Raw genomic sequence first — 16,526 nt, forward strand, 5'->3', positions numbered from 1 at the left:
ACTATTTCCATACGCGTCCCTCTGTGTTATCTATACGCCTGTTATATGTATAAACATTTTTGCATTTCTTTGATTGGGATATGTATACGTTTAGCTTCTTATAACCAGGTTATTTCAAATCGACTATTACATTTGCGACCCGCTATAGTCTTAATTACCCCGTAAAATGCGCCATAGATGCGCGTATTCACTTAATTATTCAGCTCATGTGTGAACTGCGCGCTTGTGACGGTCGGTGTTTAATATTTTATTATCATTGCCAAGCAAGGCCGATATGTGGGGTATAAAAGTGGATGCGCGGGTGCCATCTGCAGTCAGTTGCGAAATAGAATTGCCTGGGAGCTGGCCTAGAAGAATACTTACTAACAGCCAAAATACTCAAAGAGAACCTTGCTTGGGCCGCACAGAAATCGTAATACTCGTCGAGAATCTCAAGGATGGAACGCTGGCATGATCGCGTGGCGGTGGTCACGGGTGCCAGTTCCGGTATAGGAGCTGCAGTGGCACGCCAATTGGTGAGTGCAGGGGTCATTGTTGTGGGTCTGGCCCGGCGGGTCGACCGCATGGAGGTCATGAAGGAACAACTGCCGCCGGAGCTGCAGGGCCGCCTGCATGCCATCCACTGCGATGTCGGAGATCTGGACTCGGTGACGGCTGCCTTTGACTGGATCGAGGAGCAGCTCGGCGGCTGTGACATCCTGGTGAACAACGCGGGATGCCTGAACCCCGGACAACTTCTCACCCTGGAGCTGGAGCAGCTGCAGCAGGTCCTGAACGTGAACTTGATGGGCGTGGTTATCTGCACCCGCCGCGCCTTTCGCTCGATGCAGCAACGTGAGGTGGATGGCCATGTGGTGCTCATCAACAGCCTAACGGGCCGTAACATCATCAATCCACCTGGTGACGAGCTGCAGGTGCTTAACATGTATCCGCTTACCAAGCACGGGGTTACGGCCCTGCTGGAAGTCCTGCGACAGGAGCTGCGCGGATTCAAGACTAAGATTAAGGTCACAGTAAGTGCACAAAAGGATCAAACTTGTTAGCCTTTATCGGTCAATTTGTAAGACGTAATTGTTATATCTCTCTCCTTCCGTCTGTCCGAATGTCTGTTAAAACCTTAAGTTTTTTTTTCAAATGTAAGAAATTTTCTACACCAACTTTGACGCCTACAAGCGTAGTGCTTAGCGCCAATTCTGTAAAGATTTGCGAGCAAATATTCTAACCGACGCTAGGTGGAGCTCGTGTGCAATCACGGAAACAGTCAGTGTTGCGCACTTATCTAATTCCTGGTCACATTTGGGTAATTATTTTGCATGACCGAAAACGGGAAGGTACTTAAATTAGGAGGAACTTCTCGTTATGGCTATTTCAAAATGTACATAATTGGCAGCTATCGATACATCCATTTTGAGCACACTACAGTGTGCACTATGTAGGTAGACTCTAAACGTTAAATTTTGGGATCTAAACTGCCATGCTAAGAAACAAAGGCAAAGGGGTGAATGTTGTTTAATAGCTATGGTAGTTAATAGTTCATACAAATATGATAATAATGGTGAATTTACTTGCAGCTATAGCCATAGCGAATTTTATTCTCGGTCAAATAGTATACATATATATATTTTTGATCACGATCACAGTCATGTCCGCCCGTATCAACGTCGAGATTTCAGATACTATAAGAGCTAGTTGAGATTAAGCATGCTGATTCCAGAGTTATAGACGTCGCGGAAGTTTGTTTAGTAATGTTGCCATGTCCACTCTAACGCCCACTTTTAAATAATTTTAAAATTTTTTCACATCTATATTCTCATATCTATCGATATCGCAGAAAAATTATTAAATTTCGTGTTCGCATTCCCACTAGCTGAGTAATGGGTATCTGATAGTCGGGAACTCGACTATAGCATTCTCTCATGTTTAATTTGTTATCATTTTACCGGTATCTGATATTCGGGGAACTCGATATTTTGATATGAAAAAATTTGTTATCAGTGAATTTGGTGGTGTAAAGTTTAAATTTTATGATTAACGAATTTTTATAAGGTTGTGCTATTAAAACAAAATTCCTTGAATAGATTATTTGTACGTATAAGTATATGTACATAAGTCGAATGACTAACGGGTATCAACTAAGAAAGTAAACTCTTTTTTAACCAACAAGTCTACAAGTTGTTTATCTCCTGTTTTGTCTAGAGCATCACTCCAGGTGTGACCGATACGGAGATTCTGCCCGCCGGCTACGGTATTTTGCCGATGCTAAAACCGGATGACATCGCCGCGGGCATCATGTACGTGCTTGGCACACCCGCACATGTCCAGGTGCACGAGCTGACCATTAAGCCGTTAGGAGAGCCCTTCTAAGTCCGTCCCGGAATATCATTACGATAATGATGAAAATATCGTGCGCAACCAATAAAGTGACTGAAATTGCGTATATTTTTTAGAAATATCATGCGTTGGGCGGATTGTGTCACTTGCTGTAGAGGGGGGGAAAGGAATTTAAAATAAACACCAAGGCCGAGTGTAAAGGGGAAGTTTTAAGACGGGAGCATCGCGTTGGCGCTCCCGGAAAAATTCCAAAATTGAGCCAACGTGTAGGGTGATGACCAACACTGGCGTCGCCGTCTCGAACACTTACCCGTTGAAGAGAAATCTCCCGAGGCCCATGGACCGCTATCCAGCACCGATCTCCAGGCCCATGGGATAGGTGAGAGAATTTTCGGAGCTTTATGTTGTTACACTAGACCATGTCAATGACAATCCCAAAAACTGTGCGTGTGGCCCCGCCCCTTATATTTAATTAACTAATTTGCGTATTATTTAATTTCGCATGCACCTTCCAGTCCAAGGAAAATTAATCATTTCGAGGTAGTGACTGCATATTATATTACTTTACGAATAAAATTACCGAGAAATTAATAAAAACAAGAGAATGCTATAGTCGACTTCTGCTACTATCAGATACCCGTTACTCAGCTAGTGGAAATGCTAACGCGAAATTTCATCATTTTTCCGGGGTATCGATAGATATTGGGGAATAAAATGAGAAAAAATATTAAAAAATGACAACATGGGTCAACAAACTTGCGCTGCGTCTTTGTCTCTAGGATCTGTATGCTTAGTCATTAACTTCTAGTTTGTATAGTTCCTGGGATCTCGAAAAATATATGTACATGTATATACTTTATACGATTGGAAACGCTTCCTTCTACCTGTTTCATAGTTTTCAACGAATTTAGCATAACCTTTTACTCCTCGAATAACGGGTATAAAAAGTTAGCCTGCCGTAGAATTTTAATCTTCTGGTGTCCCTAAAATTTTGTAGAACTCATGCTCGCAATGCATTTGTTCTTTTAAATATAGTTCTTTTAAATATAATCATACCATTTGGAACTTTATGTAAATATAAAAGATTATTAGAAAAAGCCGTGTGCTCGGAGACACGTTGTGAGCACTGTTGCTGCCAGCCCGGCACAATATATCATCGGGATCTTCGCGGACTTCAAAGGATCTTTCGACGTGGAGTGGAATGTCGTGATGAGACGACTCATCGACTCCGGCTGCCGAGAAGCCGGCTTGTGGAGAAGCGTCTTCTCTGGCAGGAGTGCAAGTTTAGTCAGCAGGTATGGTGATGTGACTGTTCCGGTAACACGAGGTTGCCCTGAGGCATCCATCAGAGGTCCATTTATTTGGTACCGTATGATTGACCCGCGTGTCTATGAGGTGCGGATTGTGAAGACTGGCAACACGTGTTATGCCTCCTTTATGCGGATTTGCGAGACCTCATCGGGCTCGGAATAAGACGCACAAATGGCGTTTGGGATGTCCGCGAGAGACAATGAGACTGTGTATGCGGTACGCTGGCAGTCTCTTCCAAACGCGGCAGGAAAGGATACACCAAGGAGCGGCGAACGGGTTGCCATTCCCGGGCTGAAAAGCCGAAACTGGTAAAAACATCGGGTGTCCCCAAGTCCGGGCTTGTCGGAGCCGAAAGGGGGGCCCCCCGAGCCCAAATTGGTACCATGGGATGATCATCGACGACACATCATGTTATACCTGATGCTCAACACGTTCAACCAAGCCTCGCTCATGCGAGGTAGGCCAGATCCGTTGCTATCCGTTTGCTCATTATACATAGGTGAAAGCTTCTGATTTGCTTAGCGATTTTTAATTTCTCGTCAATAGTAATATCATTTAATTTAAATTCGCCAACAACCCAGTCAACTAAGGCTTTGTCATTTCGATCTCCTTTGATCCATTCATACAGCAGAACCGATCGGCTAATCTCAAACTTGTCTTAAACGGCAAAATATAAAGAGCATAGGCAAACTTAGGCAAAAGGCGTTGCTAACATCAATTTAATTACAATTTGAGTAAACACATTAGTTATTAGTTTTTGGCACAAGTTGGCACAAATCATTTCTTACTCCACAATAGCGGAACACTTTAGTTATATTTTTCTTAAAATAAGACGTTAACAAAGACAACAACAATTACAACATGGAGCACATAATTCTAGATCAGTAAGTTATATCTATATAAATCATACCTTGACCCTTATGTTCCATTTTATTTGAAAATATTTGGATACGAGGTGTATTTTTAACAGAATCACAAAGGTGGGTAAAAGCTTCGCGCCAATTTTGCTTGAACAAACAGCTGATCCAACATATGAATTCGATATCGCATAAAAATGCAGTGTTGCAACTTATATGTTTTTAAATATCGTTTTCGTGTCCCTAATGTATGCTCTTTCATAATATATAGTTATAGTTATAGTATAGTAATATACAGTGTGCAGTGGTCACAAAGTAGTTGTCCGGCGCTGAAGCAGCTGTAAACACAGTGATCAAGGCTGTCGAAAAACGGATTCCGTCCTTATCTCGAGCAGGAGGCAGCACGCATCCAAGTTGGGGACAGTGACGTGGAAACGTTTGATAAAATCATGCTCGACACGCCGCCTTTCGTTCCGAGAACACCGCGAGTACGCCCACAAAAAGGCCAGAGCTACTGCTGGGTCTCTGTCGAGAAGGCTTCCAAACACGAGAGGTCAAAAGCGAGGCAATCGGAGGTTGCTGACGGGCGTTGTAACAGCCCAAGTGCTCTACACACGCTGGACTCTCAGGCTGATCCCAAAAGTGGAGTCCTGGGTCAACAGGAAGCACTGGCCGTAAACTTTTACCTCACCCAGGTGTTGAGTGTTGAGTGGGCACCGCTGCTTTCGGTAGCCCCGAATATTCGCTTCGAATATTAGAGGATGCCTACCACGCCAACTTTGAGTCTCACCCGGAACTCTATAGCTGTATAATGTTTTTCATTTAATTTATTAGTCTTTATTTTCATTTTATTAGTCTTGTATTTCTGTAGATTTGACAAGGAACTTTTTGCCACTTTATCGCCCATAACTGCCACGCCCACACTTCGGGAAAATGTTGAGATAATTTTTCATATGTTTATTAGTCTTGTAAAATTCTAACGATTTGCCAAATAACTTTTTGCCACGCCCACTCTAACGTCCACAAACAGGCTAAAACTGTCACGCCCATAATTTTGAAAAATATGTTGATTTTTCTTCGTTTTATTGTTTGTCTTGTTAATTGATATCGGTATACCAAAAACATTTTGGCCACGCCTCTGCTCACACCTACAAAACGCCCAAAACGGACACGCCCACACTTTTAAACAATTTTTAAATTTGTTCTCATCTATATTCTCATATCTATCCATATCGCAGAAAAATTATGAAATTTCGCGTTCGCATTCACACTAACTGGGGACCTCGTCTATAGTACTTCGTCAGATCATTTATATCGCCAATAAACATTTTAAAATCCCACTCTGGCACAAGACAATTTTTGAAACTGTGAGGATTTAAATGTATATTTTCAATTTCCATGAAATTGTTATTACATTAACATTAAAGAAAACGGACTGCGCATCAGGCAGATAAGTATATAATTAATGAGATTACTTAAATTAATTAAAGGCGCGAGAAGAGGCGTGGCCAAAATGTTTTTGGTATACAGGTAAAAATTGGCAAGAAGAAAAATCAAAACATAACAGTATGGCCGTGACAGTGGAAATTTTTGTTTGTTTTGTTAATTGCTATCGGTATACCAAAGACAATTTGGCCACGTCTCTTCTAACGCCTTTAAGCCGCCCAAAACTGTCATGCTCACACTATTTGTTTGCGTTTTTTGAGACCAAGCAAAAAGTAATGAAATGGATAATCAATTAAAGTTTTTCGTCTCTCCATCGCACTATGGGGCATTTGGCCTGTTTCTTTTACAAAAATGTGTTTTTCACAAGTATACAAATTTGAAGTATTTTAGTATTAATACATTGGAAATACGTCAAACTACTATGTTATAGACGGCAAAAGTAATTTTAACAGTGTACTGTTATAATAACAGCTGTTAAAGTCGGCTGTTACGAACATATACGACGTGGCTGAAATGCGCGCAGAATTTAGCTTAACTTTCAAAGTGTTAAAATTTAAAAAGAAGACGAAGAAGAGTATAATTTGAAATGGATAATCAATCTTTAGGTTTTTATTATGTGTTTCTATTAATATATTGTTTATTTTGTGCGCCTATTTCCAACAATTTGTACATTTAGCAAGTGGTGTCAACATGTAGTTGTTTGAAACAAATTTCAACTTTGAATAGAGCTACAAAAATTTGTTCAAATTTGTTCAGTAAGTGCTTATATTCATGTTGTAGTGTGTTCAAACCTAACCCTAACGGGTTTTTGAAAAATTTCATTTTTTAGGGAGCAATATCTCGATTGCCAATGCTGCCCTGCTGGAAGTGTGGCGCAAGCAAAAGGGTGTTCGTCAAAAGGAAAATTCTTTTTGCGCTTTTATTAGTGGGCATTTTTCTGATAGCAAGCTAGACTTTAATGAACGATTAACGAATAGTAATAATAACGAATGTTTTCAGTCAATATTTTGCGAAATTGGAGAAAATGCAATCGAAAAATATATGAATTTTCGAAAGTTTTTTCAAAGTGGTTAGAAGAACACCTAGTCCTGAAGGTAAAAGAGAAAAATAAAAAGGAAAGGAAATTAGCTGGATGCCCGAAAACGTAATATTATTTAAAAAGTTTGAGTGGCCGAAGACAGCAAGCAGATGAACTCGTATGGGCGCAGAATCACAACGAACGTCTTTTGGGTCAAGCTGCAATGCTAGCTGCACGGAAGCGCGGCCTGCTGGATCTTGCAGACATACTTAAAATTCTTTTTTTGAACCCAGCCAAGGCAAATATAAATAATATCCCATAATATCATCAATAAATATAAAGAGGCGCGTTCGAAAACATAAGCGACTACCTCTTCCACCAGAAGTCATTCAAAATTTGAATTTCAAATGTTAACTTGCGAATTTGAACCTGACACCGATTCTTCAGACTCTATTGATTGTAAAGACGAAGACGATTATGAATTTGTATACAATATTGAAATTAAAAATTAACTTTAAAAATATAATATTAAAAAAAAAAATAAAAATAAAAAATTGGGGCGGAGTTGGGGGTACGCCCACTTTTCCAAAATATTCCTGGAGGCATGTGTAACACATAAAAAAAATCATCCAAATATCTCCAGTAGTTTAGGAGTTATTAATTTTTGTAAAAAAACAGGCCAAATGCCCCATAGTGCATCGGCTTCCGAGCCCTTTATAAGCCCCTTTTCGGATGGCCCACCGGAGTTCCTCAGTCATATCGCTATGGGCAATCCGCTCAACTGGCGTAATTTGCGCGGGCCTTTCAAGGCTCCGCTTTTCCGCTTCCGCTCTTTGCAGCGTCAATTAATTATAAAGTTGTAAGCGGAAACATTTACAAAACATTTAGCGAAAATGCTTATTTCCCAGAAACGTGTGCGGACTTGGTAATATGCGAGCTACGCCCAAGCCCTGCTGGCGAAATCAAAAGGCCTTCAGTAACACGTACGCTGGACAACCAACCGGGCATGCAAATGTGTCTGTCCGGCGCCCGTTGACGGCCATAGACCGCAAACGAACTCCGACCCTCATTCTTCTTCCTACCCGGCGTCACATATCTCTCACTTATTTACTCCGGCCCGAAATAGTGAAATAAAAGAGTTTGCCTACCCTACTAAGCTCTCGCCAGAAAAACTTGCGAAATGAGTTTGACGAAAGACACCAAGAACTCAGATCTGATTACTGACCGATCTAGGACTTAGCTGCCGTGGCTGCTTTTCATATTTCTCGTACTCCCCGTGTTAATGGGGAATACAGAGAGAAAATAGTAGACAGATATTATAATTCAAGGGTTTCAAAAAATAAAATACCCTTTGCTAGGGTGTACAAAGCGGCGCAGTGGGTCGGCGAGCGCCTGATAATAAATGTCAAGCTGTGTGAGACGTGGGCATTGTGGCTTATGGGCTTGAAACTTTTAAAACTCCATGAATTCCGGCATACATAATCGTAGCTTTGCATATGCGTGCAACGCACTCCGACTCGCTCCGCTTCTACCGCTGAGGGTAGCTGCCTCCTCACCACTGGCGGGTTATGATGAGTTGTGCTCTCTGAGTTGTATCTCTGCTGCTGCCACATAGCAGCAGTGAAGGACACTGCAAGTACAACGACTGTCAGATAACCGTTATAATAAGGTTTGAAATATCAATGAAGCCAGGCTGTATTATATGTATATATATATATTCACAGACAAATGTTTGAATTTATGCACTTCGTAGGCTTCACTAAAATCAGAAAGAAACTTTATATTTTTGATTGGGATCACTAACCAAGACGACAGAATGTCTGTAAAGATCTGGGAAACATTATTTGTTGGCATATCAAAAAAATAATTGAATGAACAAAAATCAAAACCTTTTTCAAAAGTGTTGGGGCAGTTTTGGGGATGGCAACGTTTTGAAAAAATCTTGCGCTACTTCTCTAGAATCTGCGCGCTTAAGCTCAACCTTCTATATTTTTATACGAACAGACGAACGAACATGGCTCAATCGATTCAGCAGCTAGTGGTTGTGTTCAAGATTATAGTATGTATAATCTTATATATATACATGTAAGATTGTTTATTATTATTGTTTATTATTAATTTAATTATTAGTTTAATTCTAAATGCGGTAATTATATAAAGTATTCTTAGTTTGTGACCGAACGACTGCTGCTGAGAACTCGACTGACTGCAACGCTGACTTCCACTCCACTACTGCCTTGCGATCGTTCCTTCGATGACTGATTGTCGATAACTTCGATTTCCGACAATCATGTTGCTGCTCAACAGCGCTGCCAACCGGGTTGTTGCCAGCCTTCAGCCTTACTCCATGTTACATTCGGCCCTCCTGATCATCATCATCCGACCCGGATGACAATAGGTCTGCATTTTCGGCTATGTACTTCCACAACTTCATGTTGTCACAGCTGGTGGATGTGACATTGGGTCCTTCGACGTTTGCTGCTTTTTTGACGTCATATCTGCCATTGTCTTTGACTCCTGTGACTTCGTATGGACCTAAATACCCGCTTGCCATCTTGCGGCCAGCTACAAATTGGGTCCTTTTAATTGCAACCAGATCACCTGCTTTGTATTTGTATTCAGCTCGGCGCTTTTTGTCGTAATTGCGCTTGTAGTCCTTCTGCGCCTGCTCGATGTTGCGTTTTACCAGCTGTCTCATCTCATAGCGGTCCTCGTTGAATTGACAGACCACTTCTTCTTGGAGCAGTTCCAGTAACCTATCCTCAACTCGGGTGTACATCTTGGTGCCAAACATGACCTCAAATGGTGACAGCTTCAGTGATGAATGCACGTGACAGTTGATCGCCTTTTGTACCTCAGGCACATATTTGTACCACTTCGACGGTTCGTCTGAAGACAGCTTTGATATTATTGCCAAAATTAAACGATTTACTCGTTCTATCTGGCCGTTGCCTCTGGCCACTCCAGTAGTTGTGCAGACGTGTTCCACGTTATGGCTGCTCATAAATTGTTCGAACGCACCACTCGTAAAGGCCGTTCCTTTGTCGCTAACAATTCGCTTAGGGAAACCAAAAATGTTTGACCAGTCGGTCAGCCTCTTGACCACTTCTTCCTGTCCGGTTGATTTGGTTGGGAATAACCAGACAAACTTTGAAAACGCATCGACTGTTGCCAGAATGTATTTATACTGTTTGGCCGATGAATCCATTGGCCCCAAATGATCGATGTGTAGTGTGTGCAACGGTGCGTCTCCTTTATCTATGCAATTTAGATATCCCTCCTGCTTTCCCAACTTTTTGATGTGGATGATACATTTTATACAGTTAGAAATTAGCTTTTTTACCTTGTATTCCAAATGAGGAATAAAAAATTGCTGCTGTATGCTATGCTTCGTCTTTTGCAACGACAAATGGCCAACTTCATGTGCGCTTTGAATCACCTCCCTCTCCATTAGTGCAGGGACAACCAGTAGTTCATTGCCATTGACCATACTATACAACAGGCCACCTTTTAGCTTGTAGGGTTGGAATAGACGATCTTTTAGAATTTCCAGGATTGCTCTAATTGAATAATCGTTCTGCTGCGACTTTTTAATACGTGCTGTCAACTCGGATGTTATCATCATGCATGCTTGGGGATGGCGGCTTAAAAAATCAACGTGTCTCATTCTTTCTCCTGCACGATGTTCGGGTTGAAAATTAAAATCCTGCATATAGAGAATCCATGGGCCAACTTCTCTTGGGACATCTGCTTTTTTTGTTGTTTGTTTAAATGCGACACAGTCCGTGACGAGCTTGAAAGGGACTCCCAATAAATAGTGTCTGAACTTTTTCAGAGCTAAGTATGCGGCTTTTACTTCAAGGTAGTAACTATGACGATTTGATTCGGCTTTTGTAGTTTTTCTGCTCCAAAAGCAGACTGGGTGAAAACTGCCTTCGAACTTCTGCAATAAAACGGCTCCTAACCCGTCCTTAGAGGCATCTGTATGAAGTTCGGTTTCTGCTTCTCGTGAGTAGATCCTCAATACTGGTTCGTTTACCAGAATCTCTTTCAGCTTATTCACCGACTGCTGCTCTACTGGTCCAATGTTGAAAATGGCATCTTTTTTTAATAGGTCCGTCAGTGGTCTCGCAATTTGGGCGTATCCAGGTATGAATTTTCTGAAGAATCCTGTGAGACCCAGAAATCCTTGAACGGCTTTTACATTCTGAGGTGTTCCAAAGGAATTCACTGCTGATGTTTTCTCTTTTCCAGGGCATATTTGTCCACCTTCGATAATATGTCCCAGGAAATGAATTCGCCTCTGCATAAAGTTGCACTTCTTCCATTTTATTTTTAGACCAAATTCTGCAGCTCTCTTAAGTACCATTTCCGTCTTTTCCATGCATTCTTCTGGGGTAGCGGCATATACAATTATGTCATCCATATATAGCTGCATTATATTGGAATTGATTAGTTCTTGAAAAATAAATTGAACGAACCGTATAAACGCTGCTGGGGAATTCTTAAAACCAAAGGGCGCTTTGTTAAACTCGAATAAGCCTTCTCGGGTAACAAATGCTGTGTACGGCTTGCTGGCTTCTTCTACGGCCACATGAAAAAATCCGTTCTGTAAGTCCATGGTTGTAAACCATTTGGCACTCTGCAGTTTTTCAAGCACCTCCTCCATTATGGGTACCGGAAAACAATCCATCAGAACCATGGTGTTCAATTTTCTATAGTCCACGCAAACGCGTAGGGTACCATCCTTTTTCTTGACAACGACTATGCGACTGGCAACATTTGATGTAGATTTACGGACGATTGACTGCTCGACCCATTCCTCTACCTGCTTCTTTACAGCTATAGCTTCTTCTTCAGATAGTCGGGTGTGTCCATGGCGAAAGGGTTTAATCACGCCATCGGGAATAATTTTGAGTTCGACTGGACATTGCTTTATCTGCTTGGGTGGTGTTTCGTATGTTCTCTCTATCATGCGTTCAACGTCTTCTCGGTATTGTGGTGCAACTGTAAAAGAAGATTCTTCACAAATATTAAACATTTGGGAATACTCAACCGCTTGTTTTTTATCTGCTTCCAGGTCAAGAAAAGTATAGCCTTCTGCACTACAGATAAGACAAAACTTGCTGATAAAATCGTGTCCCACTATTCCATCGCAACTGAATTTAGAATCGTGGACGACTAAAACGTTGTGGCTTGCTTCCACCTGGTCGGTCTTGATTAATGCTCTGAAGCATCCAATCGGCTGTGTTGAGGCATTTCCCAAACCTCGCAATACTGTTGCAGTGCGGTTTAAATCAACATCTTTCATCTTCTTGAATATAGCTTCTTTAATTATGGTCACATCTGATCCTGTGTCCACCAGACAGTTGATGATAATCCCATTTATGATTACTGGCTTTGTTCGTGCACTATCAACGTGAATGCGCATGCTGTTTACTTTTTCCGGACACTTGCTTGAGATATGGCCCTCTTGATTACAGCTGAAACATTTGGTAGGAAGTGTACAATCCTTTCGTTTGTGTTCCCTCGAACCACAGTTGAAGCAGTGATCTGCTTTTACACCTTGTGTAATTTGCTTTGGTTTTGGTTGAATATTCGGCTTGTCAACAATATTCAGACTCTCGTAGATTTCGAATTCTTGCTTTAATTCCTTAAGAGTTTTACAACGGAGCATAGCACCCTTATACTCCTTTTTAATGTCGAGGCCGTTTACGATATGAGTTATCAAAGCAACTGTTTCAACTTCACCTAAGGCTGCTATTTTCTTCATTTGTAACAAATAGTCGTGTAGAGTTTCCTCCCTCTTCTTCTTCCTGTCTTGCAACTTTTTGTGAATAACGGCGCTATTATAGCTGCCTGAAAATTCTTCAATTAGTAACTCTTTGAGTTCAGTGTATCCACTGACACATTCAGATTCTAAGAAAAGTTCTGCTGATCCAATCATCTTACTTCTGGCTTGAACATATTTTTGTTTCTCCGAAAGTTCATATGCCTCGGCATTTTTCTCAAAAATTTCAAACCATTTTTTAATAGGAATGGATTTGCCATCACAGTCACTTACAACTTTTTCAAATTTTTCTGCAGCGATAATTACTTGCCCCTCTTGTTTAGATTTTGCCAACATGCTCTGGGTTAGAGTATTCATCATTTGTTCAAATTTCTCTTCGACTTTAGCACAAGCGTCTTTATTCTGCTTCTTTGCCTCTGCTTCTCCTACAGGCGCCAACTTTTGATCTTCTTCGTTCATTTTTTCTTTTCTGCTTTCGTCCTCGCTTTCGTTCTCTAGAATTGCTTGTATTTGGTCGGTGTTAAGTTTTTTATTTGTAGGTGGTGTACGTGTGAACATTCCGCGACAAGGCACTAACACCAGCAAACAACGACAATGTTCTAACGGCGCGACGGTAGTCGATTTTGCAGACGGCGCCACCGGTTAAAAGACAAATTTTGATTTTCGTTAGAAACGAATTTCACCACCTTTGCAATTTAATTGTTTTAAATTCCACAACAGCAAAACGACTTGAGTCTGTATGAGTTCAACCGATTTTTTCAACTTTCAATGCAGTAGACGTAGCCATAACTTTACAACTTTAAAGACTAAATCCACGCACACGACAATTTCAACTTTATCAGTTCTCTCTAGCAGCTTTCCCGACTTTTACCGACTTGTGTTCAAACAAAATCTGTACAACTGATTTTTCCAACTTTAAATGCAATAGATATAGCCACAACTTTACAACTTTTAAAGACTATACCCACGCACACAACAATGTCTTTTTTCTTTAAACAACTGCACCTTCATATAACCGATTTAAGACTGGACGAGCCCCCATGTAAGATTGTTTATTATTATTGTTTATTATTAATTTAATTATTAGTTTAATTCTAAATGCGGTAATTATATAAAGTATTCTTAGTTTGTGACCGAACGACTGCTGCTGAGAACTCGACTGACTGCAACGCTGACTTCCACTCCACTACTGCCTTGCGATCGTTCCTTCGATGACTGATTGTCGATAACTTCGATTTCCGACAATCATGTTGCTGCTCAACAGCGCTGCCAACCGGGTTGTTGCCAGCCTTCAGCCTTACTCCATGTTACATACATGTCCCCCTTTTTACGAATCTTGTATACCCTTTTGCTCTACGTGTAATATTGCATTAGACACTTCACTTTCGATTCTACGTTTAAATAAAATTCCCGAAATATACTGTACATTCCATTACAGCGAGCGAGATTCAGCTTCGATGCGATATGTTTAAGTTATGAAAGCGAATGTTAATAAGTCACTTAACTGCAGAGCGAATAGCAGAACGGAATTATAACAGAAACGATTACATAGTGTCGACAGCAGCCAACTCCAATCGAAGCCAATTTCTTAACAGCAAAGTGGAATTCTGTAGATACTTAATACTAAACAATGTTATTTCCACTACAACTATTCTATTCTAATATAATTTAGGGCCGCAATGCATGTCAGCCGGCAGCGGCGGTCGTTTTTAAGTCCACTCTTCGATTCTTGATCGCTAAGCATTGTTGTCAGCGAACCTTTTTTTTATTGTCGTCTAGTCTAAGTCTAAGCGCAAATTAACTTGAAATAAAATTTATAACGTTTCCAAACGTAAAGCTGAGCCTTAAATGGAAAATTAAGCTGGCAAAAAGCTGGCAGCGCAAACAATTAGTTTCAAGAAGCCACCTCTCGAAATTTATTATGGTGTGCAATACCTAGTCCGACTTAACATTTCCACAAATACCCTATTATTTATGAGGATCATTTATTTGACTGGCATCAACTGGGAACGCAGTCAATAAAAATGTGTTTTTGGGGATGTATATTCAGCTACTCTGTCTGCGGTGGAACGAGGATGAGACGTCCCTGATTATCAATGTTAAGACGGAACGGAGACAGCATTTCTCGGGTGTCCCGCAGGATGCTGGGGTCCTGCTTAGCGGCGTGATTGACTCCATATAAGACTAGCAGGCATATGGTTGCCAGGGAGAAGGCAAAGGCGCTGTGACTGGACAGTATCTTGAACACCACCGACTCGCTTTCCTTGGCATCCCGAACCCAATGACAGGCACTGATCGCCGAGCAGGCGAAGATGGCGCCCAGGACAAAGCGCCAGCGAAATGAACTCCGTTTCTCGGTGTTTACCACCTCAGCCAGCCGACGCTCGAAGGCCAGCAGGTCCTCCTGATCTGTGTGATCCATTCTGTTACTGAAGGAGCTGACTCTAAAGCGGTACTCTGGGCGCTGCAATGCTGATTGTCCCGTTAATTACTAATTATTTACAAACAGCAGTGGGCCCGCATCATTTGCAGAATTTTTACTGACAGGATAATAATTTTCTTTCGCTAAAGACGAAATCTGTTTGAAGAAAATGACAAAGTAATAATGATATGATTTTCAACGAACGAGTGCTGTGATGGTTTCTATGTTTTCACTCTTAGTTCCTTCTAAAAAGTACATTGAGACTGTAAAATAACGAAAGTATTTGTAATGCATTATCCGACCATATTAAAAATAAATGTTCATATTGTTATATTTCATCTGGATGCCCATAGTTGTAACTCCGTCCGTCAGTATGAACGTCGAAATTTTGGGGACTATAAAGGCTACAAAGTTACGATTAATCCTCAAGATACAAGTTATGCCTATGGTTAAGATTGTTTTCACACCCACAAGCTACTGTCTTCCACGGGGACCATATAAACGGAGAACAAAATCGCAACCAGAGAGAAGAGCATGGACCTAATGCGTAATCATTGAAACCCTAAGGAGTAAACAAGAGATAGGCACATGCGGCCAAAAAAATACATTAGAATAATGTCTGTTAGAACATTATATGCAAATATGTTTATACCCGTTACTCGTAGAGTAAAAGGGTATACTAGATCCTATGAAAAGTATGTAACAGGCAGAAGGAAGCGCTTCTGACCATATAAAGTATATATGATCAGGATCGAGTCGATCTGGCCATGTAAAGATCTGTCCGTACGAACATCGAGATCTCAAGAACTATAAAAGCTAGAAGGTCGAGATTCAGCATACAGATTCTAGAGACAAAGACGCAAGTTTGTTGCCCCATGCTGCCACGCCCACTGTAACGCCATAAAACCAAAAACTGCCACGCTACATTTTTGAAAAATATTTTGATATTATTTTTTTATAATTTTATTAGCCTTGTACATTTTTATCGATTTGCCAAAAACACTGTATCAACGCCACTCCTTTGCATATATTTTTGTTGATTTTTTTTGGGTTCTTGCATACATATATTTTCATAATTTTATTAGTCTTGTAAATTTCTATCGAAAGTGAATAAGGTTTAGATTTTTCTTCGTTTTTTTTCTGTCCAAGGAGCACCCCCTTAGAGTGAAAGTCGTGTGAATTGGGTTGACACGACGAAAGGTCATAAACTACACTTGGAGCCATTTAAGATAAGTACGTTATCACAGCACCATATTTGAAAGTTATCTAGATCGGAAAGTCCAATTGGCAGGAAAAGTCCTTATGCTGGAGGCATTATTTAACATGCGTACTTACTACTAGAGGAAAGTC

General features: G+C 40.9%; 2 protein-coding genes across 2 annotated transcripts; one reads left to right on the top strand and one right to left on the bottom strand.

Annotated features, from left to right (window-relative positions):
* The first annotated feature begins 331 nt into the window (after positions 1 to 331).
* On the top strand, positions 332 to 2,437 carry LOC117147257 (farnesol dehydrogenase). Its single transcript, XM_033314077.1, has 2 exons — positions 332 to 1,013; positions 2,197 to 2,437. Exons 1-2 carry the CDS (start codon positions 438 to 440, stop codon positions 2,362 to 2,364), a joined length of 744 nt encoding a protein of 247 aa, XP_033169968.1. The 5' UTR covers positions 332 to 437; the 3' UTR covers positions 2,365 to 2,437.
* Positions 2,438 to 14,661: 12,224 nt separating this feature from the next.
* On the bottom strand, positions 14,662 to 15,336 carry LOC117147831 (nuclear envelope phosphatase-regulatory subunit 1 homolog). Its single transcript, XM_033314889.1, has one exon. It carries the CDS (start codon positions 15,174 to 15,176, stop codon positions 14,805 to 14,807), a length of 372 nt encoding a protein of 123 aa, XP_033170780.1. The 5' UTR covers positions 15,177 to 15,336; the 3' UTR covers positions 14,662 to 14,804.
* Positions 15,337 to 16,526: the final 1,190 nt, after the last annotated feature.

This window comes from Drosophila mauritiana, chromosome X (assembly GCF_004382145.1).
Source record: "Drosophila mauritiana strain mau12 chromosome X, ASM438214v1, whole genome shotgun sequence".
In the NCBI taxonomy this organism is placed as follows: Eukaryota; Metazoa; Arthropoda; class Insecta; order Diptera; family Drosophilidae; genus Drosophila; species Drosophila mauritiana.